The sequence below is a fragment of the Gordionus sp. m RMFG-2023 genome, chromosome 4 (genome assembly GCF_954871325.1).
Source record: "Gordionus sp. m RMFG-2023 chromosome 4, tfGorSpeb1-WG-v2, whole genome shotgun sequence".
NCBI classification, from domain to species: domain Eukaryota; kingdom Metazoa; phylum Nematomorpha; class Gordioida; order Chordodea; family Parachordodidae; genus Gordionus; species Gordionus sp. m RMFG-2023.
In genome coordinates, this window is record NC_088778.1 from 1,434,774 (window position 1) to 1,460,692 (window position 25,919).

Consider the following 25,919-nt stretch of genomic DNA (forward strand, 5'->3'; position numbering starts at 1 on the left):
TAAAAGAGGGTGGGTGAGTGAAATGGAGACAGTTATAATAATAATTAAAAATAATAATCTCTTTTTATCCTCTTATAGCAAAAAATTATTTATTTATTTTTTATAAATAATAATGATGGAAAAAAAAAAGCTGCGAGCTATAAACTAAAAACGCAGTTAAGCTGAAACACGAAAAAAAAAAACAAAACAATAGAATAATAAATAATCATTATTTTTTTATTTATTTATTTTTTTTAAATTGAAAAAAAAAACAAATGCGAGTTTTGAAAAAAAAAACAGCGAAAGAAGGCGAGGGGAAAAAATAATTTTATAACGATCATTTTTTTTAAAAAAAAAAATATATTCTTTTTTTTCGAAAAAAAAAACATACGCTAATTTTTTTTTTTTTTTGAAAAAGGCTTTGACTTCCATTTTGATTTTTCGCGAAAAATTTTATTAAAAGAAATATATAATTCCTTTTTCTGTATTCGCGCGAGATTTTAGTTTGTTCTCTTTTTTTTGGCGGCGGAACTTTTTTTTTTAAAACGGTAGATGGTAAAAAGGCTAGAAAACGCTATGGACGATCTAAACAATTCGGACTACTTGAAAGCCGCTTACGAAAACTACCTGAACCAAGCCATCATGAATCAAGGCGACAATAAGGGGCAGCATATCAGGGATTTGGTTTTGAGCGATCGAATCGCCGCCAACACTCCGGAAGAACCGTTAAACGATTTTAACGCCAACGGTCAAGACACCGGGTTCTCGACCGGTTCAGAATCCAAGACGTTGAGTTTGACCGATCAATACTACAATTTCATGAACAACAAAGAATTTTTTATAGATGCCGTTCGAACCAAAGATCCGAGACTCAAATTTGTGAGAAAGCAAGGACCGAACCTCAAGAGTATTATTTGGACTACCTTTTCGGTCATTTATTTCGAAGGCGAAATTACGAATTTTGTCAAATGCGATCGATGTGATCACGTGTACAAATACGACAGACGAACAACAGGCACCTCTACCCTCAACAGACATCCGTGTATCAGATACACGGTGTTGGGCGTCTCCCAATCGAGCGATTTCAATTCTCGCTACAATATACCCAATAACAATTCCCCGCTCAATCAAAGCTTATCATCCAATGGCAACGAAACGGATTCTCCGCAATACAATAACGCTCCTTCCACTTCTCTAAATAATAATGGGGTCGGTGGGGAAAGACTAAAAATCGAGGAAAAATATGAAGACAATTCTATAAAATTGAGGGATAACATGCTTTACAACGCGGCTCAAGAGAACGACCTGCCCACTATGGTTCCTTTTAATTCCAATAGTAATCTCTATTATTCCAAAAACGCTAGTCTCAATGCCACAGAATCGCAGCTAAATCATACTTTCTCCAATAATTCTTCGTTTCCTCCTTCCAACAACCATTCCTCGCAGCTAAGGACAGATTATTATAATTATAAATCATATAACAAATATGCAAACCCTAAAAACGAGATTCCTCACGGGGCAACAGCAGACGATACCAAACATCACGTGGTTACTCAATCGGCTCTGAACGCCTTGCTAAAACAAAACGAGTTCAAGTACAGCGTGGTGGATAAATATAATTACAACAGTCTTAATTACCAACAACAATTGCAAAGAGATAGGGATAATAAAGATCTGGTGAGGAATAATTCCTCCACCATAAATCACTTCCCACCTGGATCCGGAAGTCTGTCCTCAATATTGGAGAAAAATTATACTCCTATATACAGATATTCTCAGCATTCCATTTATCCTCCAGCTCCTAATTACAGTTATTCGCAATCAAATAATTCGTATTCTGCCGCTATCAAATCTTATTCATCGCAAAGTCCTAGTAAGATAAATAATAAACATTCTTTATTTCATAAAATGCCCTGCTAAACTATTCCGCCTTATAATAATGATCAGCTGTGTCGCTGGGGGATTTTTTTGTTACGCGAAAGCGGAAATGCGTCAAACGATGGCTAAGGCGTCCAATCAAATCATCGCATTGGCAACCCATTATTGCACAATGCGGAAATTAGATTGTTTTTTTTTCTCTCATTCGCTGGTGGGTATTTTTTTTTAAATTAAAATACTATAGTATATAAAATTCTTTGTGAAATATAGATTTAAATCAATTTTAACATTTTTTATTGATTTATTTATATGCGAATTAGAGATCAGCTGCTATGGCCCCGGACTGGCAATTTTTAAAAAAATCTTATAACGGACCGAACAATTTAAGCATGAAATATGAGGCACACAAGGGATCGTAAATCTCTGATTCTCACCAAAATTTTAATAGGCCAGCCCGGCCATATTTTAATATATATATTTTTTTTTTAATTTCATCTATCTTTGTATTTTTAAGAACCGTCTATCTAAATTACTACATCTACAAAATAATATATTTTTTATTCCATTATACAATTACAAATTCGCAAAAAAAATCTCGTAGTCTTACTTAATTTTTTGATCAAACCCAGGCCAGCAGTAAAATTTTTTATATACCCGCCCCGATCCGATATTAATATTAAAATAAATTCTCAAGCCCATAATTAGCTTCAAAAGATTTTTCCCAAAGGCCCATATACAAAAATTTAATGAAAAAAAAATACAATATTTAAGTGTATTCTAGGCAATCATCTTATTTACGTTACTAAAATTTATTATTGTTTCTAAGAAATAAAAGAAACCCGTCCGCTAGAAAATATAATATTACATATGGGCCGGGGATTGGTCCGGACCATGAAGGTCTCTGGTACAGATACAAACATAATTGATTTATAAAACGGTTGTTTTAGATAATCTCCTAGAGGAGATATATAAAAATCTTGATTGACAATTGAGGAAAAATGTGATGGCCGGAAAATTTGTGCAAACAAAATTAAACGGGCCAAAGGGGGGGGGACTTTTCTTAAAACTTTAACCGGCTGGGCATAACGTGTCTAAAAAATGTTAGCGGACCGAACTGAACCGGAACCTGCGGACATCTAATATGAATGGTAATTTTATAATAAACATTACAATCATAGGGATAGTGAGGTTAGCCAATGTATGGCGATTATTTGATTTGTATATTATCACGAACACCGTGTGTTCATCTTTATAAACCATTTCTAGACAAAGACAAAAGACCAAACTCCGTCTCAAAAAAAAAAAAGAATGCGCGAATTTGACACGTTTCGCAATTTTTAATTTAGATCGTATATCCGTATGCTTTAATTTTAAAAATAACGAATTGTCGTCTCCAATATCTTCTCTCATTTTTTTTTCGTCCTTCGGATATCATCCACATATATATATTATTTTTTTTAAAAATAGCAGCTAATTAATTTTACATTCAACCTACCCCACCCCACACATTCCCCCTTCCGCCCTATATTATTTCTTTTTTTTTCTACGAAATCCTTGTCTTATAAAAAAAAAATTTTTGGAAAATCAATAAAAACACAAAAATATCTAAAATAAAATGGCTTTTAAAAAAAAACGCATTTATAAAATACAAATTGAAATGCAATACATAAGATATAATAAAAGCCGCTTTTTAAAAAAAATATGTGTTTATCGCACGCGAAATTATTTATTTCTACTCTGACCAATGAGGTAACTATATCCGTCTATCAATTCAATAATACCCCCCCCCCCCAACTGGACAAGTTCCTCAACCTTGGAAGGAACTTATCCGATATTTAATAATAACCCTAATCGGTCAAGCTCCCCCATCTTTGAAGGAACGCATCCTAATACCTATAATAAAGGTTTAGGCCCTGCTACTTGTTTGGGTTATACTGTTCAGATCGGGCCATATTAAAATTATTAGAAATCCGTGCTGAATTCTTACTTCTTATCAAATTCGGGCCCTAGTTCGCAAACTTTCATTTTTAAATACATACTCGTTTTCATAAACAACGACAGACTCACAATAAAATCGCCATATTTAAAATGATCGAATTTTAAAAACCGTTTATCGGAGGTCGTAAAATTATCCGGCAATTTGGAATCCGGGGCTGGGTTTTAAAATATTTTATATATTTTTTTTTTTTATAAATACCTTACCAGATGTGATTTTAAATTTTATTTTCATGGCTTAATCTATAAGAAATAATTAACTTTTGAAAAGTGGTATTTATAATTAAGATTATTCCATATCCTATAGGTGGGGAAACCGCCAAATTTAGCCGATTAAGCCTTTAAATCTTAGCCAACATAATATATTAAAATGATTTACAACCAATCACATGATGGAAATGTTTTACAACAAATCACGTGATAATACGGTTTATGTAGCCATAGTGAATTTTAAATAGTTCTGGCCAATAATTTTTTTTTTTAAAGTAATGAGCCGCCATGTAAAAAAGAAAGATGAAACGAAATGAAAAATATTAAAAAAAAATTTTCCATTTAAAATTAAAAGGCAAAAAACTATTAGCTGACTATGCCTTATTAATCTAAGATAACATATGTTTTATGGCCAAGTTACCGCTATACGAACTGATAGCGGTGGATTTTTTTTGTGTAAGCTATAGCGCAGTCTAAAAAGCGGCCATGACTAACGAGGCCTACAACCTAGAAATGCATTATTTCATTTATAACACTCGTCTAATTTTTTGCAATTCGCGTATTTTAACTCGTTCCCAACTCGAGGTCTGCACGGGTAGAGCTTTAACCCGCTAGAGGATTTTCCTTTAAGAATGAAGCGGCTATCTATCATATTTTGACTGACGTTAATCCACTTGCTAGCCAAAATAAGGTCAAAAATTTATTAGAAAGCAATAAGACCCATTTATACTTTTTTTCAAAAATATTTATAACGGAATCACGTGGTCAAGTCCGATCCTGTTACCACACCAGACGCTAGAAAATATTATTTATTTTTATATTAAAAGAATAAAATTACAACGCTATCTAACATTTGTAATAAAAACACATTCTCTTTATATAAAATAAAATATCGAAAACCGTTCATACTCTATGCATCATTGCCCACAAAAAATTTGCGTTTATTCCAACGGGTGCTTAAATTAGGCAAGTTATTTTTTTTGTTTATTTTTTTTTACAACATTATTTAAAATGTTGTTTATTTTTGACATAAAATTTCAAATTTTTTTTTTTTTCACTCTACAAAAAAAAATATTTTTTAAAATACAATTTCTGTTTCCAACGGAGTCGTGACCTAAATTCATATGATATAAAAAACATGTTGTTTTTTTTGAAAAAAAAAACTTATAAGCTAACACACAAGCCTTAATTTTTCTTGTTTTTTTTAAAAAAATATATATATATAAAATGAAATATAAAAGTTTGAACGAAATAAATATAATATTACCTTCTATAACCTATATTTTTGATTTGTTATCTTGCATTTTAAAATGAGGCTGTTTCGGTGTTGTTGTTTTTTTTAGCTCGAACTTAATTTCCGCTCATAAATTCTGAATCGGAGCGTTTTTATTCGGACAAAAAAAACGGTTCGGACAACACTTTTTTTTGTGTCTGTCTCATTCTATATGCAGTGATTCATTTTTTAACTCTTAACACCCTCTTGAAAGTTGTTTTATCCTAGAAATGTAATATGAAGCTACAGGCGTTTTTCCGCTATTGCCCTTTATATTTCCGGTTTTTTTAAAGAGCGGCCGAGCTCCTATTTTTTACGGCATTCAACATGTTAGATTTTTCGGGTTCCTCGGCTCCGGTTTTCGAAGCGCAATATTTTGCCACTGGCACTTAGTGTTGTTAAACAACTCAATTTGAGCCGATTTTTAAAAACGGCTATCTCAATATCTTATTCAGAAAAATATTATGCAAGCCCTAAAGATTTTGTTCATAGGTGGCACATAGGATTGAACATCTATTGGCGAAATCTTGACTCTTGGGCAATATTTTCCTAGCTATAATGTCGAGTTAGCCGTTTTTAAAAATCGGCTCAATCCAGCTGTTTAACAACACTACTGGCACGAGTTGCCTTTGGCACCAGCCTGCGGATATTCGATAATTAATAAAAAAAAATTCCCAAAAATTAATTAATAATTGATTGTATACCAAAAAATTATCAGTTGTATTTTTTTTTATCTAAGCCTTGCTTTTCAGATTTTCACTCTTAGAGATCCACTGATGGTTTAGATAAGTATATTTTTATAAACGAATCATTTCCGCGCTTGGCTAACGCCCGATGCGGAACTACACGATTTTCAGAAAATAAAAACGTAACTTGCAGGCTTCTCGTATGTTTATATGTTGTTGACAAACAATTATGGAATACGTGGCGGGGCGAAGGAAGGCGTCGAAGAGGCGTCTTCCACGAGACGTCTTTTTTTTAATTTTTTAGAAGGCGGAATTTTTATATTTGTTTACAGCTAGTGTTGTTAAATAGCTCGATTTGAGCCGATTTTAAAAACGGCAAACTATTTTATCCAGAAAAATATTACCCAAGCCTTAAGATTTTGATCATAGATGACACATAGGTTGGGACATCTAACCCTTTTTTAAAAATCGTCATACTACACTATTATAAACAGCTGATATTACCAATATTTATTTATCCCAACTTATTCGAAAACCCTTTTCCCTATTTTCATTGGGTAATTCCTATGGAAATCAAGATAGGGAATTGTTATAATTTGGATTACATTTATTTTCCATTTCTTTCAAACATTTATTATAATGAATTATTTTATTTTTATTACAAACTTCTACATTCGTACACCACGGTAAAATTAATTAAGAATATGCATTAATATTTATATTATATAGTTAGGTTTACTCATAATTTAGAGAAATTTTATCTCATAACTGTTTTATCACTGTTGACTCATGCGACGGTTCCACTACCGCCACTGGTCTATCGGTCTCCGTCTCTTCTGAAATTATCGCTTGCGGATTCTCCCTCCTTGTCAAAGAGGGTAATTTCGCTCGAACTGGCCACGCCTCCCTCCTTGTCCCACTCTAACGTTATTGGGCCCACGAGGGCATCGAATTTGCAGGTGATCAGCGGCTCCACATATAAAACACATTCTAACTCTCCTCAATGAACTTATTCCTGCATTGCTGGATTCTGGCAACTCGGACTGTTCCCGATCATTAGCCATTTCCACATGCATTATTCGTCTGACTCTCTGCGGCCTCGGAATATTATTATTGCGCCACCCTGAAGACAAACTATTCCCTTGTAAGGATAATCGTAAAAAAAATGAAAATAATTAGATACTGGACAGAATATAAAATAGGATTTAGGAATATGTTCTATTAGCGGCAATTCCTTGGAGGAATTCTGCCAGATGCCAAAACCATTTATGAAATTTTTTTTCTCGCTCATCACGTGATAAATCTTTTAAAAAAAAATGATATAGGAAGAAAAGAAAAGAGGAACATTGGTCGCCAATTAAAAATTAGTATAAAAACGTTACGTTTAAAGAAATTGGCATGGAAGGCAGCCTAGTAAATAATTGAAACAAAATGCCAGGAATTCGTCGTTGTATATAATGGGAGAATGTAACGATTCTAATTAGCATTTTTCGGGGATGGGTTGATGAAGAAGGGAATAGTTTGTCTTCAGGGTGGCGCAATGATAATATTCCGACAATAATGGCTCATTCATAGAGGAGAGTTAGAATCTGTTTTATTTGTGGAGCCCCTGATCACCTGCAAATTCGATGTCCTCGTGGGCCCAATAAAGTTAGAACGAGAAGAAATTTTAGAACGCGATATTCATCCTCGGCATGGAAGAAGAAGAAGCAATAATGGGATACCGATAGACCAGTGGCGGTAGTAGAACCGTCGCATGAGTCAACAGTGATAAAACTGGGAAAATAACTAATAAAATGCTATCTTTTACTTTTTAAAGGAGTCAAGTTTATTCAACCTCTGGAGAAAAATGATTGCCCCCCCCCCTCACCCCAAAAAAATATTTCAAATATATATATCTTTATTGTTCATTACTGCTTAAATCGATATTTTTTGGATTTACTAAGTGCTCTAAGGATTTTGAGAAAAACTTCTAGAAGGTCGAGGCGAATTAAAACATTCGCGTCTTAACATCTCAAGATACGCGTTTGCGGTAAAACAAAATAATACGATGAACAGTTCTTAGCTTTAAATAGGGTTTTTATTTCTCCATTTGAGAAATTTAAACTTTTTCTGATAAGTGCTCATGGGCTAACTTAGGTTATTTAAATTTAAAATTTTTATGTTTGAATTGAACAAATAAAATTGACAGGCCTCGAGTTACCATCACGTGTTTTCTCACGCATTTTAAAAATTGTTATAATAAAAAAAGTCACGTTCTTTTTCTCACGCCTTTATCAAACCTTTTTTTTCTCTTCTTCTTTGTTTATAAATAAACAAAAATATTTGTTTTTAACAATTTTTAATTATTTTTATTGTTAGTAAATAAAATAAATTATTTACAAAAAAAAATGGTAGTCAAAGCGAATCACATGATTGCTTCCTAAATTCGTTATTTTGTCGCTTTCTTGTGTACGTTAATTTTTTTTTTAAAATCATTATTATTCAAAATTGTATCAATCAATTTTTCGATCAACCATATTGCCACAAACGATAATTCTAGCTTTGTTATGTAAGTTCTTAGAACCATATTATTACACATTATAATCAATATACTATTAAAATTAATAAGTATTCATATTGTATCAATCACCTATAAAATTTATCATAATTTTTTGAATTAATTTTTCCTTTTCCAAAGTCAAATAATTTTGTCTAAATTTTGTTCTTCGTTACAAAAAAGATAAATTTAAAATAATGTTACTTTAAGATCATACTCTTGGTTAAATATTATAATATCCATTCCCTAGGAAAATTATATTTTATTGAGATTAATAAGGTAGAATAATCGATTGTTTTATTAAGAATTATCGTCTGTTAAAATTTATTTTTAATTATATAATATAAAATATCTTATTGGTAGGTAGATTAGATTTACACATTTACAAATTTTATTATATATTAATATTACTAAAAATATATAATTAATAATTTCAAATAACCTCCAAATATTTCTTAAAATCAAATTTTATTTTAAAAATACTTTTTTACTTGTAAATAATTAAAACTTATCTAGTTGTAAAACCTAAAAGTATTTTTTATTTTCATCAATTGAAAATTAATTGATTGATTTCTTGTCATTAGAATGGATTTTAACGATGCCATTTGTCATCATAACTCAAGTACAACCTCCTCAAATAAGGATAATAATTTTCGACGCCAGACATGTAGGCCCGCAAAGACGAAGAAAATTTATATGGTGCGGTATAATAAACGCTGGGAACAAAAATACGAATGGATTAGTCAGCATGCGGGGGACATGGTAAAATGTGGCCTATGTCAATCCCGCTTTTCGATTGGCCACGGCGGGGAGCACGACGTCATCAAACACACGAAATCCTTGAAACATAAACTGGCGGCTCAACGATCCGGTAGAGCCATTTTGTTGCATCATTATCTTCGAACCAATTCCCTAAACTTTAAAATAAAAACGATACCGGAAGCAATATTTTAGTTGGATAAAAAAAAATATCCCATTTCTATATTTTTATTCGTTCTGACTTATTAAAAGCAAATTTATATTATTCTATCATGATTGAACACAATAACTTTACAAATTTTTAATTACTCCGCCCCCCCCCCTCAGAGTCCAGATTTTTTTTTTAAAATAACGCTATTAAATTCACAATAGCATAAAAGGGGGGAAAGTTAAATCTTATAGGGGGGTTGAGTTATATTAATATATAAAGCCTTACAAATTTACACACGCTATTCAGCAATTTTTTTTTGCTACATCAAATTATCTTTTTTTGGTTATGGGTTTTACCCCGAAAATCGTAACTTTTGATTCAAAAAATCAATAACAAACTTAAAATTTACTCAATCTTTTTTTTTATTCCTAATTAGTTTTGAGCCGAATTTCCGGTTTCTCTTTTGTTTCTAGATTTGACCAGGTTCTCCTACCAATACTTCCGGTTAACTTTACCTCCTAACGAGCTGACAAAGAGGTTCAGCATTTTAGAACAATTTATGTCAGTAAATGCGATTTCTAGCAAAATCAGGTCTTGCAAAATTTTTTAAAAAATAACGCATCCTATGTTTGCTAAATATCCTAGATATTCGAAACCATCACGACTCTGACACAAACACTATTTATTACCTTTATTATTAGAACTGGTTTAGGTTCCTAAAAATTTTAAAGGGGGGTACCTTCCTTTTCCGCATATTTTAACCGTAACTTCCGGTTACAAACTATTTTTTTGATTATTTCACCAATTTTTTGATATTAAAATTAATTATTATTTTTTTTTCTTCTCTTCATTTTATTATTCTAGCCGAGAAGGTTGGCGTTATGCTGACGACTCAATATCTCAACGACAAATCTGGTAACCACGAGGAGGCGTCCCCGCAAAATGTCGATACCAAAATCGTTAGAACGGAGGAAGAAAGTTTTAATTTCTTATACTTTATTACCTTTTTATTTATTTACATGCATAGGTATATTTTTGATATAGGTCGATACATTTAATTTCTACCGATATCATTGCCCGATACTTTCGCGTACTCTCCAGTTGTTGTATATTACATACAAGTAGGATTGTTATGGCTTTTTTTTAATGAATGAATTATTTATCGGATGTCATTTTTTTTATCACGCGGCTCAAGCTATGCGTAATTTTTAAAATACATAAGGTTAAATTATACCGCTTCCGTTATCTTTTATCGCTTCAACGATATCGCGGCGTTTGGCGATCATAGTTTAAACGAGGCCTGAGTTCTAAAAACAAAATGGGTCATCTGTTTTTAAAAATTCATAAAATAAGATTTTTATTAGATAATTTTCGCTCTTCAATTTAACCAATGGCTAGACTGAGTAAAGGGTTTTCTGATCTGAATATTTTTTTTCCCCTAAAATTTGGAATCTGATTAACATTTCCTTATAAAAAAATAGGTGAATTCTTGTTCTTAGATTGTGTCCCTGCTCATAGAGTTCTTCTAATTCCAAACTGTCATTTATTTCAAGGAAGCATTTAAACTCTTAAATAAAAAAATGTTGAAAAGGTTTGAAAAGGATTTTGACTAGGTACCATAAAATAAAATTATATTCCATTAGAAAAAATTAAATTAAAAATTGCACTCATTTTTGAGGATTTAAATTAATTTTATTTTTAATTTGATCTAAAAAATTATTTATTTTTTTTAATTTAAAATAAAAAAACAAATTTTGGAAAATTAATTTTAATTATATGTGCTTGTTGAATTTGATAATTATTGATTTAATCTGTAAAATAAATGACAAATATAGTCTTTAAAAAATATATATATGTAGATTTAGCAAGAAATAACTAATTTGAGAATGGAGATGTGAAGGCTGAACGTGATAAATGTTGTGTAACTGTGATTTTTGATTTATTATATTCAGTTCTCAGAGTTTGATAAAGAAAAAAAAATTTGAGTAATAATCTGATTTTGAACATTTTTAAAGAAGATCTTCAAAAGATTATTTTTGCTTTCAAACCCTGATTATAATATAAACTTCCCCATGGTAATAACTCTACAACATCCATGCAATAGAAAAGTATATTACATTCCATCGCTGAATATTTCTGGGGTCATTTTGGATAAAATTTAAATCACTCATAATATAAGTATTAATTAGATTTATAATATGTAATACCTATTGCATATGATTTTTTTGAAAAAGCCTCTAATAGTATAGGGGTGATATTTGCCTTGTCCAATACTATTCCTGTTCCTAAATTGATTTATACATAATGTAGCCTAGATCAATTATAAGTAGCCCAAAGAATTTGGATGTCTAACTCAATATGTCTGGCTTATTTAGTTAATATTAATGTAAGATACATCCCTCAGAAAACACCCTCTAAGCCAATTAGCATAATATATATTTTTTAAGATATTCAGATAGCAGAAAGATTACCCAAAGTCATCCCCCAATCCTATTTAATATTTTAAATCTACCGAACTAAAATTTTATGAATTATAATTAATTACCTTACCTTATATTTTAGTACTCTTTTGATCATATAAGACCCATTCGAATAAGGGAGTACGATATTTATTCGATAAAATTCGAGAAATGTACCTTCATGAATTTTTTTTAATAAAAAAGAAGTTAAATATTTTTGTGATAGTGGGGGGGGGGTTAAGGTCTAGACCTATATAGACAAATGTATTAAGTTAGACCTCGTTTAGTAAGCGCGAAACGTCGCTATGACGTAGCTGTATAATTTAACCTTCGGTATTTCACAGTTTATGCGTAGTTTCAGCGATATCGCCTTATTTTCCTACACCTTATAATGTTTTTTATTGGGTTGTTTTTTAAATAGTAAAAAGGATATTTTCTTGTTGCTGGCTAATTTTTTTTATATTGCTTTTAATAATCATCTTTATCCAGAATCAGTTCTAAAATTTAATTTGAGAAATTAAATTAATGTGAAAATATAGTTTTTTAATGTATAAATTTCAATGACCTAAACTTATAAAAAAAAAAGAAAATAAATAATATGATTTATTGAGAAAATTGACAATATATTTTTTATATAAATGTTGACAACATCTTAAAACACCAATAAAAAACCTTATAACTTTATAAAATATACGATTGAGAAATTTGTAGTGTATTTTTTAATTTAAATGGACCAATATTTTGAAACACCAATGAAAACTCTTTGTCCTGACCCTTATAAAAATATATGTTTATTGAGAATTGGATTTAAATTTTGTGATTATTCGTAAAAGTTTAGATTCGGTCATAAATTATCACTAGTGTTTTTTTAGAGGATAGTGATTTCACAATGCAACACCGGGTTAGAGATTTTTCCCATCATTTTTTACCGCCCAAATTTTGGTGCTTTTAAATAAGGATGTTTATGATGGTGTTTAAAAGAGAAATTGAAAATATGAGAAATCAGATGATTTTTTTGAATGAATGAATAGTTTAGTTTAAAACCGGAAAAGAAAAAAGTAGTAATCAGTATTTTTTTATGCTTACACTAGTTTGTAAAAGGCTGCACAGCCCAGCTGTTCTTTATTTTTTTCTAATTAATTCGGAATAGAATTCTTAAATTATTTTCATGGTTTTTTTTTTAAAAAAAAAATTACGATTAGACTCGACCCTATTCTGGGGGAAAATAGCGAACCTGGGTTTGATGGATGAGTTCGTGAACGAAATAAAATGCGCTCTCGATGACCTGAAACATTCCGTTCTCAGGGAACTCATGTGCTTGAGTAACTCCGCCACCCTTCAAGCCTTTCGAGCCCAAAAAAACGGGAGTTTCGTTCAAAGTATAATATATTTAAACTGCCCTTTACCTATATTTGCACAATATTAGGGTTAACTAGGGCCCTCCCTAATCCGTCTGTTGGGGATGGGGGGGGGGGGGGTCAGCCGAGGATAGAGTGGGTAGAAATGTGCTTACGTTGTCATATTTTGGGTCCATAAAAATTTAATCTTGCAGAAATATTTTTGGCGTTAATGTATTAATGTTGCTTTATCTAAATTATTAATGGAATCAACTGTGATTATATAGGTGACCACCCTTATAGCAATATTTATAAAGAAATTTTTGTGTGATCAAAACTATCCCAAGTGATTATAAGAATTAAACTCTTTTTCATCGTCTTTTTGAACCTAACCGTATTATTATGGAAGATGATATTTGATTGGTACATTTGTTTATTACTAATTTTCAAGTGTATTTTGTTTTTCATCTCATTTAAAATATGGGTAATGTTTTTGGCTGAATTTTAACAAGGATTAATATTTCAAAATACATCAAATAATATCGCATTTTTTAGTTACTCTAGTAAATTACATAGGGTTATTCCATGTCAAATGAGCAAAAAAATCAAGATTTTCGGCCGACCCCTTTCAATTTCGATAAAAAGTTGTAGACTGGTTATATATGTTCCCATTAGAATATAAACAAAATTTTAGCGCATTAGCAACTATATTAGCGGAGATAATCGGGGCTAAAGGTCCAAAAAACGTCTTTTTTTGCTTTTTACTGATGTTAAATAACTAGTTTTTAATTTTAAACTAAATATGATCAAATATTGAATCTAATATCAATAGCTAAGTTAATAATTGATAATTATGGCTAAAACATCAAAATTAATTTTTGATAAAATATGGGTCATCTTATGGTCAGTTGAAAACTTGAAATTAATATTTCGAAATGTATATGATCTCCGATTTTTAATTTTTTTTAAGAAATATTATCCGTTTACTATTTTTTTAATAATTTCTTCAACAATTAGGATGGCTAGACATTTATTTAAAAAAATATAGCGATTTTTATACTTTAAAAAAATAGATGGCGCTATATATAATAGTTTTAATATGTTAAAATTCATTTTTTTATTTATTAAAAATATTTTAATGTATAATATATCTTAAAATTGGATTATATAATTTTGTAAACCTTATTCCCCTGAGATATTCGCAGGATAAAAAATTTTAATAATTTATTTAATATTTCAATGTAAATTAAAAATAATTAAAAAATCCGACTAGCACACGAACAAAAAAGCAGGATTAAAGGAGTGCAAAAAAATTATTAAGGGAAAAATCGAAAATCACATTAATTACCAGGCCTACCCCCAACCCTCCACCCCCCCCCCAGACTAAGTCATACCCATCAAGATCAAGAATATTATGAAATTGTAATTATCTTAAATTATTAAAATAACCAGATATAAAGAAAATTTCGAAGATTTTGAAAAATTTTTTAAGCAATAAAAATAAACAAAATTATAGTTCTGATGAAATAAGACTCATGCCTGGAATAAAAGATTGTATATCTGTTAAAGGCGAGAAAGAATCAGTCCAAAGACTTATATTAAATAAGCTTAAATAAATATTCAAGATGTTTAAGGAAGAATACCCAAATATATCAATTGGATTCTCTAAATTTGCCGAACTTATACCAAAAAACTGTATTTTAGTTGGAGCTAGTGGCACACACACTGTTTGTGTCTGCGCCATTCATCAGAATGTGAAATTAATGACAAATGTAGAAAAATTTAAAAGATGGGGAATTTTTAACAATTCTAGATTATTCTGAGAATTATTCCTTCATTTTACAAGATGAAGTTCAGGGATTTCATTGGAACAGTGCAGACCACTATACATCCATTTGTAGCATATTATAAATCTGGAGAAGAATTAAAAAATATAAATTTTGTTATTTTATCCAAATTTAATTCTAAACCAGAAAAAATAATATATTTTTCAGATGAAGCCGCATCTCAATATAAGAATCGCAAAATTTTTCTGAACATATGCCTTCATAAATACGATTTTAATATTCCTGCCGAATGGCATTTCTTTGCCACTGCTCACGGCAATGCAAGTGACGGTATCGGAGGAACTGTCAAAAGATTAGTTGCCAGAGCTAGTCTTCAAAGGCCAAATAAAAATCAAATCCTAACCTCATTAGAATTATATAATTATGCTAAAGAAAATAATAATGGAATTCCATTTGAATATGTATCTAATCAAGAATATATCGAAGAGGAATTAACCCTTCGTAAAAGATTTAATGCACTGCTTATACATAGGACCCAAAAAATTCACGGGGTTATTCCCATTGATCAAAATAGACTAAAACCCAAAATATATTCTAATTCCAAAAAACATAATATAAAACAAGTTTCGTTTTTAAATGAGAAAATTAATCTTTAAAATATTAATGGATATATAACATGTGTATATGATGATAAATGGTGGTTAGGATATATAATCGATAAAAATGATATAAATGAAGAAGTAAAAATCCGATTTTCACACCCTTGTGGACCTTCAGCCTCATTTAAATTTTTTCTGAAAGATGATATTTTAGTGTTGCCTAAATCTCATATTCTCTCGCTGGTCAATCCTTCTACTCCCACCAGTCAAACATATATATTATCTCCTGAAGAAATCTCACAAGCTAGCCAGGCTTTGTATTCCTTTAGATGAAATAAGATTTAATTAATTTATAAACTAGCTTAATTAGGCTAAATTTGTGAAGATTTTAAAAATTTATGATCTGAATTACAAATAAATATATATAATGGACATTGTAATCGATTTAGTATGATATATATACATTAAAATATTTTTAATCAATAAAAAAAATGAATTTTAACATATTAAAACTATTATATATAGCGCCATCTATTTTTTTAAAAGTATAAAAATCGCAATATTTTTTTAAATAAATATCCTGTCATGCTAATTGTTGAAGAAATTATTAAAAAAATAGTAAACGGATAATATTTCTTAAAAAAATTAAAAATCGGAGATCATATACATTTCGAAATATTCATTTCAAGTTTTCAACTGACCATAAGATGACCCATATTTTATCAAAAATTTTGATGTTTTCGCCATAATCATCAATTATTAACTTAGCTATTGATATTATATTCAATATTTGATCATATTTAGTTTAAAATTAAAAACTAGTTATTTAACATCAGTAAAAAGCAAAAAAAGACGTTTTTTAGACCTTTAACCCCGAATATCTCCGCTAATATAGTTGCTAATCCGCTAAAATTTTGTTTATAATCTAATGGGAACATATATAACCAAGGTCCTTGAAGTTGTAAGAACGATGTAAGGATCAATTAACAAAACCTATGCCATTATTTAGAGTCTTAATTGATCCTAATTGATCTTCAAACCAGACATCAGCAGAATTAAAGGTTTTTGAGTTATAAGCAAAATAATGAAAGTGCGAAGATTTGCAGCTGTAAGAATGATTTGAAGATCAATTACCGAAACTTATATCATTGTATAGCCCGTTAATTGATCCTAATTGATCTTCTATCCGGAAAGCAGCAGAATGAACCGTTACTGAGTTATGAGCAAAATAAGAAAGTGTTGGCACTTTGCCAAAACCGAAAATATAAAAGATCACGATCTGAAACTTGGCAATTATTTAAGCTTTAATTTGTGCGTTAATAATATCCAAACCGGATATCGATATCACTAACCGCATTTGAGTTATGACCTGTTTTTATAGCGTGAAGTTGTAAGAATTTTTTTAAAAAGTGAGGATCAATTACCAAAATATATGCCAAATTGTGGTGCGTTAATTGATCCTCCAGAATCTTTAAACCGCATATCAACGGAATGAACCGTTCGTGAGTTATAAGCAAAATAGAAAGGTTTTGGCACCTTGCCAAAATTAAAAATTTAAGCAATCATTTTTTTAGTTATAGCCAATATTTAGTACCTTAATTGATCCTCCACATTCTTTAAACGAAATGTCAAAAAAATTAAAGGCTATTGAGTTATAAGCAAAATAATGAAAGTGCGAAGTTTTGCAGCTGTAAGAATAATTTGAGGATCAATTACCGAAACTTATATCATTGTATAGCCCGTTAATTGATCCTAATTGATCTTCTATCCTTAAAGCAGCAGAATGAACCGTTACTGAGTTATGAGCAAATTAAGAAAGTGCTGGCACAGCCAAAACCGAAAATATAAAAGATCACGATCTGAAATTTGGCAATTATAGGCTTTAATTTGTGCGTTAATAATTTCTAAACCGGATATCGATATCACTAACCGCAACCGAGTTATGACCTGTTTTTAAAGCGTGAAGTTGTAAGAATTTTTTTAAAAAGTGAGGATCAATTACCAAAAACTATACCAAATTGTGGTGCGTTAATTGATCCTCCAGAATCTTTAAACCGCATATCAACGGAATGAACCGTTCGTGAGTTATAAGCAAAATAGAAAGGTTTTGGCACCTTGCCAAAATTAAAAATTTGAGCAATCATTTTTTTAGTTATAGCCAATATTTAGTACCTTAATTGATCCTCCGTATTCTTCAAACGGAATGTCAAAAAAATTAAAGGAAAGTGAGTTTATCAACAATAAATATTTCAAGGTCAAATTTCGACCTGACAAATTATGGATATTCATTTTTTAGTTCTCCGTTGATATCAAAAAGTTTAATAGCCGAAATTAAAATGTAAAAGTTAATAACAAAATCAATAAAAACAAATTACGGTACACTAAAACAAAATCTAGTGCAGCGACAGACATTCTATTAATTTTGGCATTATTTAATCATTGTAAATTTTTTTATGAGCTTACTAAATGTTTCAAGGTCAAATTTATTCCACTGAAATTATATATGCACTGTCCTATTAAATTTTATCGTTTAAAAGGCCAATGATAAAGCTCTAAAGCCTATTATATTATTCTTATAAAAGTATATTCCTATTTTATTGATAGATCTTAACTATTTTAAAAAATATTAGAAGAATGTAAGTAAACTTGAATTACAAGTAGCTATCTAGAAAAATTATGTATTATTTAATTTAGCCAAGTATATCGGCCTTTATGGCTTTTGTACTTGTCGTTATATTTTAATCTAAGTCGAAGATTTTTTATGTAATATAATAGTGAAGGAATGGTGAATAATATTATGTACGAATAGTAATATATATTTGTTATAATCACGATATATATTTATTATAAGCGTGGGGGCGTTGTGTTCTAATTAATGTTGTTTAAATTTTTCGGCTTGAGTACCCTTGGATATTTCATAGGAGATATGTGGAATTGATTGAGATTTCATCCAATCGTCAGGTTGTTGTTGTAGGTACGGGAAGGCCCGAGATCAGGGAAAAGATCATAACGTTATCTAATATCCCTGAGAAAGCTATATATAAAGATTATAAATTATTTTAACTATATAATACTTGGTTCTCAGTTATTCAATTCGATGTACAGATATTGTGTAATATCCCTGGTTATTCAATTCGATTAACGGATATTGTGTAATATCCGTTAGAAAGCTATCTATAAAGATTATAAATTATTTTAACTATAAAATACTTGGTTCTCAGTTATTTAATTCGATGTACGGATATTGTGTAATATCCGTTAGAAAGATATCTATAAAGATTATAAATTATTTTAACTATATAATACTTGGTTCTCAGTTATTCAATTCGATGTACGGATATTGTGTAATATCCCTGGTTATTCAATTCGATTAACGGATATTGTGTAATATCCGTTAGAAAGCTATCTATAAAGATTATAAATTATTTTAACTATATAATACTTGGTTCTCATTTCTATCATTTTTTCTTTTTTCATTTGTTTTTTTTTATCATTTTTTTTCTTTTTTGTTTTATCAATTATTTAATATGTTATGAGGGCAAATGTGCTAGGTGTAAATGAGAGATCGGCTATAAAAAAATTAAATTGCTTCCAAAAAATTATTTAATTACATTATAATAGAATAGGAAGTTAGATTTGGTATTGTTGCAGCTTGAAAATTTAAAATAAAATGATTTATTATGAATAATTTATTTACCATCAGTTGTCAGCAAACAGGCCTTGACCCTATCTGAGGGCGAATCTGCATGGTGTAAATGGGATCGGCTATAAAAAAATTAAATTGCTTCCAAAAAATTATTTAATTACATTATAATAGAATAGAAAGTTAGATTTGGTATTGTTGCAGCTTGAAAATTTAAAATAAAATGATTTATTATGAATAATTTATTTACCCTCAGTTGTCAGCAAACAGGCCTTGACCCTATCTGAGGGCGAATCTGCAAGGTGTGAATGATGTTTTGGCGATTTTAAATTTGGCGATTTAGTGGTTTTATTTTCGTATTTTTTATAATTTTTTTATCTTTTTTGTTTATTTTTTTTTTGCTTTTTTGTAAACAGTGTTCAGTTCAGAGGTGTTAAGGATTAAAAAAATTTATACTATATATATATATAATTTATGTGTGAATTATTGTTTTAAAATGTTGCATAATTATCGTTATAATAGACCGCCTATTGAGATAAAAATGAACTAAGTGCTAAGTCAGATTTAGTTAGAAACTGATGTGTTAAACAAATCAAATCCATAATTTGTCAGGTTGAAATTTGACCTTGAAATATTTATTGTTGATAAACTCACTTTCCTTTAATTTTTTTGACATTCCGTTTGAAGAATACGGAGGATCAATTAAGGTACTAAATATTGGCTATAACTAAAAAAATGATTGCTCAAATTTTTAATTTTGGCAAGGTGCCAAAACCTTTCTATTTTGCTTATAACTCACGAACGGCTCATTCTGTTGATATGCGGTTAAATGATTCTGGAGGATCAATTAACGCACCATAGATTTGTTTAACACATCAGTTTCGAACTAAATCTGACTTAGCACTTAGTTCATTTTTATCTCAATAAGCGGTCTATTATAACGATAATTATGCAACATTTTAAAACAATAATTCACACATAAATTATATATATATAGTATAAATTTTTTTAATCCTTAACACCTCTGAACTGAACACTGTTTACAAAAAAGCAAAAAAAAAAGCAAAAAAAAAGTTTAAAAAAAAGCAAAAAAAAAATAAACAAAAAAGATAAAAAAATTATAAAAAATACGAAAATAAAACCACTAAATCGCCAAATTTAAAATCGCCAAAACATCATTCACACCTTGCAGATTCGCCCTCAGATAGGGTCAAGGCCTGTTTGCTGACAACTGAGGGTAAATAAATTATTCATAATAAATCATTTTATTTTAAATTTTCAAGCTGCAACAATACCAAATCTAACTTCCTATTCTATTATAATGTAATTAATTAATTTTTTGGAAGCAATTTAATTTTTTTATAGCCGATCCCATTTACACCATGCAGATTCGCCCTCAGATAGGGTCAAGGCCTGTTTGCTGACAACTGAGGGTAAATAAATTATTCATAATAAATCATTTTATTTTAAATTTTCAAGCTGCAACAATACCAAATCTAACTTCCTATTCTATTATAATGTAATTAAATAATTTTTTGGAAGCAATTTAATTTTTTTATAGCCGATCTCTCATTTACACCTAGCACATTTGCCCTCATAACATATTAAATAATTGATAAAACAAAAAAGAAAAAAAATGATAAAAAAAAAACAAATGAAAAAAGAAAAAATGATAGAAATGAGAACCAAGTATTATATAGTTAAAATAATTTATAATCTTTATAGATAGCTTTCTAACGGATATTACACAATATCCGTTAATCGAATTGAATAACCAGGGATATTACACAATATCCGTACATCGAATTGAATAACTGAGAACCAAGTATTATATAGTTAAAATAATTTATAATCTTTATAGATAGCTTTCTAACGGATATTACACAATATCCGTTAATCGAATTGAATAACCAGGGATATTACACAATATCTGTACATCGAATTGAATAACTGAGAACCAAGTATTATATAGTTAAAATAATTTATAATCTTTATATATAGCTTTCTCAGGGATATTAGATAACGTTATGATCTTTTCCCTGATCTCGGGCCTTCCCGTACCTACAATAACAACCTGACGATTGGATGAAATCTCAATCAATTCCACATATCTCCTATGAAATATCCAAGGATACTCAAGCCGAAAAATTTAAACAACATTAATCTAAGAACACAACGCCCCCACGCTTATAATTAATATATATCGTGATTATAACAAATATATATTACTATTCGTACATAATATTATTCACCATTCCTTCACTATTATATTACATAAAAAATCTTCGACTTAGATTGACAAGTACAAAAGCCATAAAGGCCGATATACTTGGCTAAATTAAATAATACATAATTTTTCTAGATAGCTACTTGTAATTCAAGTTTACTTACATTCTTCTAATATTTTTTAAAATAGTTAAGATCTATCAATAAAATAGGAATATACTTTTATAAGAATAATATAATAGGCTTTAGAGCTTTATCATTGGCCTTTTAAACGATAAAATTTAATAGGACAGTGCATATATAATTTCAGTGGAATAAATTTGACCTTGAAACATTTAGTAAGCTCATAAAAAAATTTACAATGATTAAATAATGCCAAAATTAATAGAATGTCTGTCGCTGCACTAGATTTTGTTTTAGTGTACCGTAATTTGTTTTTATTAATTTTGTTATTAACTTTTACATTTTAATTTCGGCTATTAAACTTCTTGATATCAACGGAGAACTAAAAAATGAATATCCATAATTTGTCAGGTCGAAATTTGACCTTGTAAATATTTATTGTTGATAAACTCACTTTCCTTTAATTTTTTTGACATTCCGTTTGAAGAATACGGAGGATCAATTAAGGTACTAAATATTGGCTATAACTAAAAAAATGATTGCTCAAATTTTTAATTTTGGCAAGGTGCCAAAACCTTTCTATTTTGCTTATAACTCACGAACGGTTCATTCCGTTGATATGCGGTTTAAAGATTCTGGAGGATCAATTAACGCACCACACTTTGGCATATATTTTGGTAATTGATCCTCACTTTTTAAAAAAATTCTTACAACTTCACGCTATAAAAACAGGTCATAACTCAATTGCGGTTAGTGATATCGATATCCGGTTTGGATATTATTAACGCACAAATTAAAGCTTAAATAATTGCCAAGTTTCAGATCGTGATCTTTTATATTTTCGGTTTTGGCAAAGTGCCAACACTTTCTTATTTCGCTCATAACTCAGTAACGGTTCATTCTGCTGCTTTCCGGATAGAAGATCAATTAGGATCAATTAACGGACTATACAATGATATAAGTTTCGGTAATTGATCCTCAAATCATTCTTACAGCTGCAAATCTTCGCACTTTCATTATTTTGCTTATAACTCAAAAACCTTTAATTCTGCTGATGTCTGGTTTGAAGATAAATTAGGATCAATTAAGACTCTAAATAATGGCATAGGTTTTGTTAATTGATCCTTGCATCGTTCTTACAACTTCACGGACCTATATAACCAGCCTACGATTTTTCATCGAAATCGAAAGGGCTCGGCCGAAAAGTGATTGATTTGACATGGAATGACCCCATAATTGTATAATCCGCCCATAAGAATAAAAAACAAATTGTATGTCGGATGGTTTTTTTTTCTAAATATCGACTCTAACAATTTTTAACTGAAAGATAGATTGATGCTTATTTAGAATCACTAATATATGACCCTAACCCTTAAAAAATTATATATAAAGATGCCAAAAAGTTCTCAAACATCGTAAACGAACTGAATCTGATGAACAAGCTCAAAATAAAATTGTCGCAGCATCAGCACGAAATACAGAACGAAAAGGACAAGATAGGCCGAGAAATGAATGGTAAAATAAGTTATGATCAGATATATATATAAAATTTTAATTTTTTCTAGCATAAGAGAGGGTTATTGAATTTATTCTTTTAAAACGGTCCTTTAAAAGAGAGTTCACAATGAAGTTAAGTTTTTTTTTGATCGTATATCTCGTATAAATTTAAACACTGTTAGACATAGCGTTGTTAAACGGCTTGATTTGATAAGATTTTTATAAACGGATATCGTAATATTTTAGCCGGAAAAATATTGCCTGAGCCTCGAGATTTGGCTATTTAGATGTCCAGACCTTTGTGCCACCTATGAGTAAAATCTTCAGCGTTAGCCTATTTTAAAAATCGGGCTCAATTTAATAATAAACGTAGTAAATGATTTATTGTGGCACTAATTCTGTGTAGAATTTATTATATTTTTTATTTATTTGTTGTACTAGATCTGAAGAGAAAGTTAGAGATACAAGAGAGACAGCACAGAGAACTTTACAAAAGGTTCAAATGTTTTGATGAACTGATAGAACTAGATATAGCACCCTCCATACCTACGCCCCCTATACCCTCTAATATTTCGTCAAGCAACAAAAACTTGCATAACCTCGAATTAAATATAGCCAAACTAGAACCTCGAACTAGTAGTGTAAACGTGCAGAACAATTCGATATGCCCCGAAAGACAAGTTCCTCTCAATCATTCTCCCAGCACACCATCTAACGGCAGCAGCAATACCATGAGCAAGAGGTCCAGTTATAAGCTTAGGATCAAGCCCGTCTCACAGTTTGAGAGTCTGAACCAACGAAGTAACACGGATTTCGATTCGGAAAACGAAAATGCGGGAGAAGAAAATGAGGACGAAAAAAAGGGAGACAGGGAAAGGAACGAAGATGGCGCCTACGATTATGAAAGGGATGAGGAAGAAGAAGAAATTGTCAATGATATGGGAATACCTGAAAATGGTGGTGGGAAGGAGCTTCGCATTTTCGAAGATCACAAAGAGAACGATGCAAATAGCCAAAATATCGACGATGAACAACGATTGGAAGAAGATTCGGATAGGTTTCGCCGAAATAGGTCGAATTCTGACCACAATTTTGTTGAAGAACATCCGCCGATAAGTCGTTCTCCGACTTCCGATACTGACGCCAGACCCGATAACCAAAACACGCCTACAAATGAAAACCACGATATCAACGAAAATAATAGCAATGGCGGTGCATTTAGCCTTATAGAGCCTATAAATATTAAAGCCGAATTTGACGCCTTCATCAAAGAAATGTGATAATAAATTCAATACATCGTTGTAAATATAATGAATATACGTTTCAATAAGTCTCAACTTAAATATATTGACACATATGGTCATCATTGAAATTTAGAATTTTTTTCCCCCACGATAAAAATAGGAAAGAAATGAATCTTAATATTTTTTTATAAAATACATAATATTTATAGACTTTTTTGTTCAAACCTGAGTTAAAAACTTGGAAATATTGTATTTATAAATAATGCTCATCATCATATCCTATAATATTATGTCAATGAATATCCATAATTTTTACAACCTTATTGAAATTATTTTATAAACATATCACAATTTTTTTTATAGTCATTTTAAAAAAAAATTATTATGATATATTCAATATAATCGTTTGATGCTATATAGATAAGATATTGATTATAATAATTATTTGCCCAGCGAAAAGATATAATAACGTACATAATTATTAATCTTTAATAAAGACGTTTATCGTTTCAATGTCGAATCTTATAATATTAAATGGCTAGTAGTTAACTTCGATAATTATATTGTAGAGGCCTTGCATCGCACATATGCTTTTAGATCCATCCCAATCCGAGGAAAAAATTTGTCACATTAAACCTTATCTAACTTCTAAAAATGTCCGCGAAAGAGTTTTGAACCTTTTGATGGCATAGTAACTATTTAACTATAGAATTTATTCTTTCTACTTATAGATACAATTTTATGAGATAGAATCTTAAAAATATTTTGATTGTATAATATATACGCATCAATATAATTTTTTTAGGTAATAATAGTGATAAAAATTATTTACAAATTTGAGAGTTTTCTATAAAAATGCAAATCAGCTTGCTTATTAATTAACGTTTATAAATTGTTTTTCAATTTGCACGATACCATTTGAAATGCTTTGTGAAATCGCTCATAAGTCTGTACTACAAATCTAAATATCGATGAGAAAAGGCTCAGCTGTTATTCCAAATCTAAAAAAAAGCTCGGTAATGATTAATGAGTTTTTAGCAGAAAGCCATGATTTTACAGGAAATGGACAAAAATTTTACAATCAAAGGAAACACTCCTGAATCTTTCGGTATGAGTTCCATTAAAGCTAAGCCAACAACTCTCATAATTTCTATGGAGAGCCTTTGTGTGAGAAAAAAACCCTTTCTCAGGGTTCTTCGGTGACTTCACGGATTTGTGAAGCATTATAGGTCGCAAAAAATGGTAAGAGGTAGATAGATTGGTATGAAAATATGATCATCGGGAATTTTCTGAATATTTAACGATATTTTGTTGTTCTTCTTGATCCACTAGTAACGACTAACTAAATATTTTATGAGAAAAATTATTATGCAAGCCTTAAGATTTTGCTCAGAGGTGGCACAAATGTTAAACATCTGTTAACGAAATCTCGAGTAGGAAAGGGTCAAGCGATCAACATAAGAATAGTTCCATATAAGTTACTGGCCCTCCATTGTATTTGGGTATTTCCATCAGGTGATTAACCGTCTGATCT

General features: G+C 30.1%; 1 protein-coding gene and 2 long non-coding RNA genes across 5 annotated transcripts; 2 read left to right on the plus strand and 1 right to left on the minus strand.

Moving 5' to 3' along the window:
• The first annotated feature begins 433 nt into the window (after positions 1–433).
• LOC135929159 (GATA zinc finger domain-containing protein 14-like) lies at positions 434–24,839 on the plus strand. The gene is made up of 5 exons (XM_065465679.1): positions 434–1,852; positions 10,335–10,448; positions 13,132–13,308; positions 23,037–23,159; positions 23,583–24,839. Exons 1-5 carry the CDS (start codon positions 532–534, stop codon positions 24,419–24,421), a joined length of 2,574 nt encoding a protein of 857 aa, XP_065321751.1. The 5' UTR covers positions 434–531; the 3' UTR covers positions 24,422–24,839.
• On the minus strand, positions 18,956–19,688 carry LOC135928393 (uncharacterized). Of its 2 annotated transcripts, none has more exons than XR_010572315.1 (4): positions 19,546–19,688; positions 19,264–19,303; positions 19,095–19,221; positions 18,956–19,054 (listed from the first exon to the last, which is right to left on the minus strand). It is a non-coding gene; the product is annotated as an uncharacterized LOC135928393 (long non-coding RNA). The 2 variants fall into 2 exon arrangements; XR_010572314.1 differs by having other exon boundaries at positions 18,962–19,058.
• On the plus strand, positions 20,330–21,453 carry LOC135928333 (uncharacterized). Of its 2 annotated transcripts, XR_010572294.1 has the most exons (7): positions 20,331–20,532; positions 20,579–20,618; positions 20,661–20,728; positions 20,775–20,814; positions 20,857–20,984; positions 21,025–21,256; positions 21,297–21,453. It is a non-coding gene; the product is annotated as an uncharacterized LOC135928333 (long non-coding RNA). The 2 variants fall into 2 exon arrangements; XR_010572293.1 differs by having other exon boundaries at positions 20,330–20,532; positions 20,661–20,984.
• Positions 24,840–25,919: the final 1,080 nt, after the last annotated feature.

Coding starts and splice junctions, on each gene's coding strand:
- LOC135929159 (XM_065465679.1), top strand. CDS start 532: ATGGTAAAAAGGCTAGAAAACGCTATGGACGATCTAAACAATTCGGAC. Junction 1,853..10,334: donor TTATTCATCGCAAAGTCCTA/GTAAGATAAATA, acceptor TTATTATTCTAG/CCGAGAAGGTTGGCGTTATG. Junction 23,160..23,582: donor GATAGGCCGAGAAATGAATG/GTAAAATAAGTT, acceptor TTGTTGTACTAG/ATCTGAAGAGAAAGTTAGAG.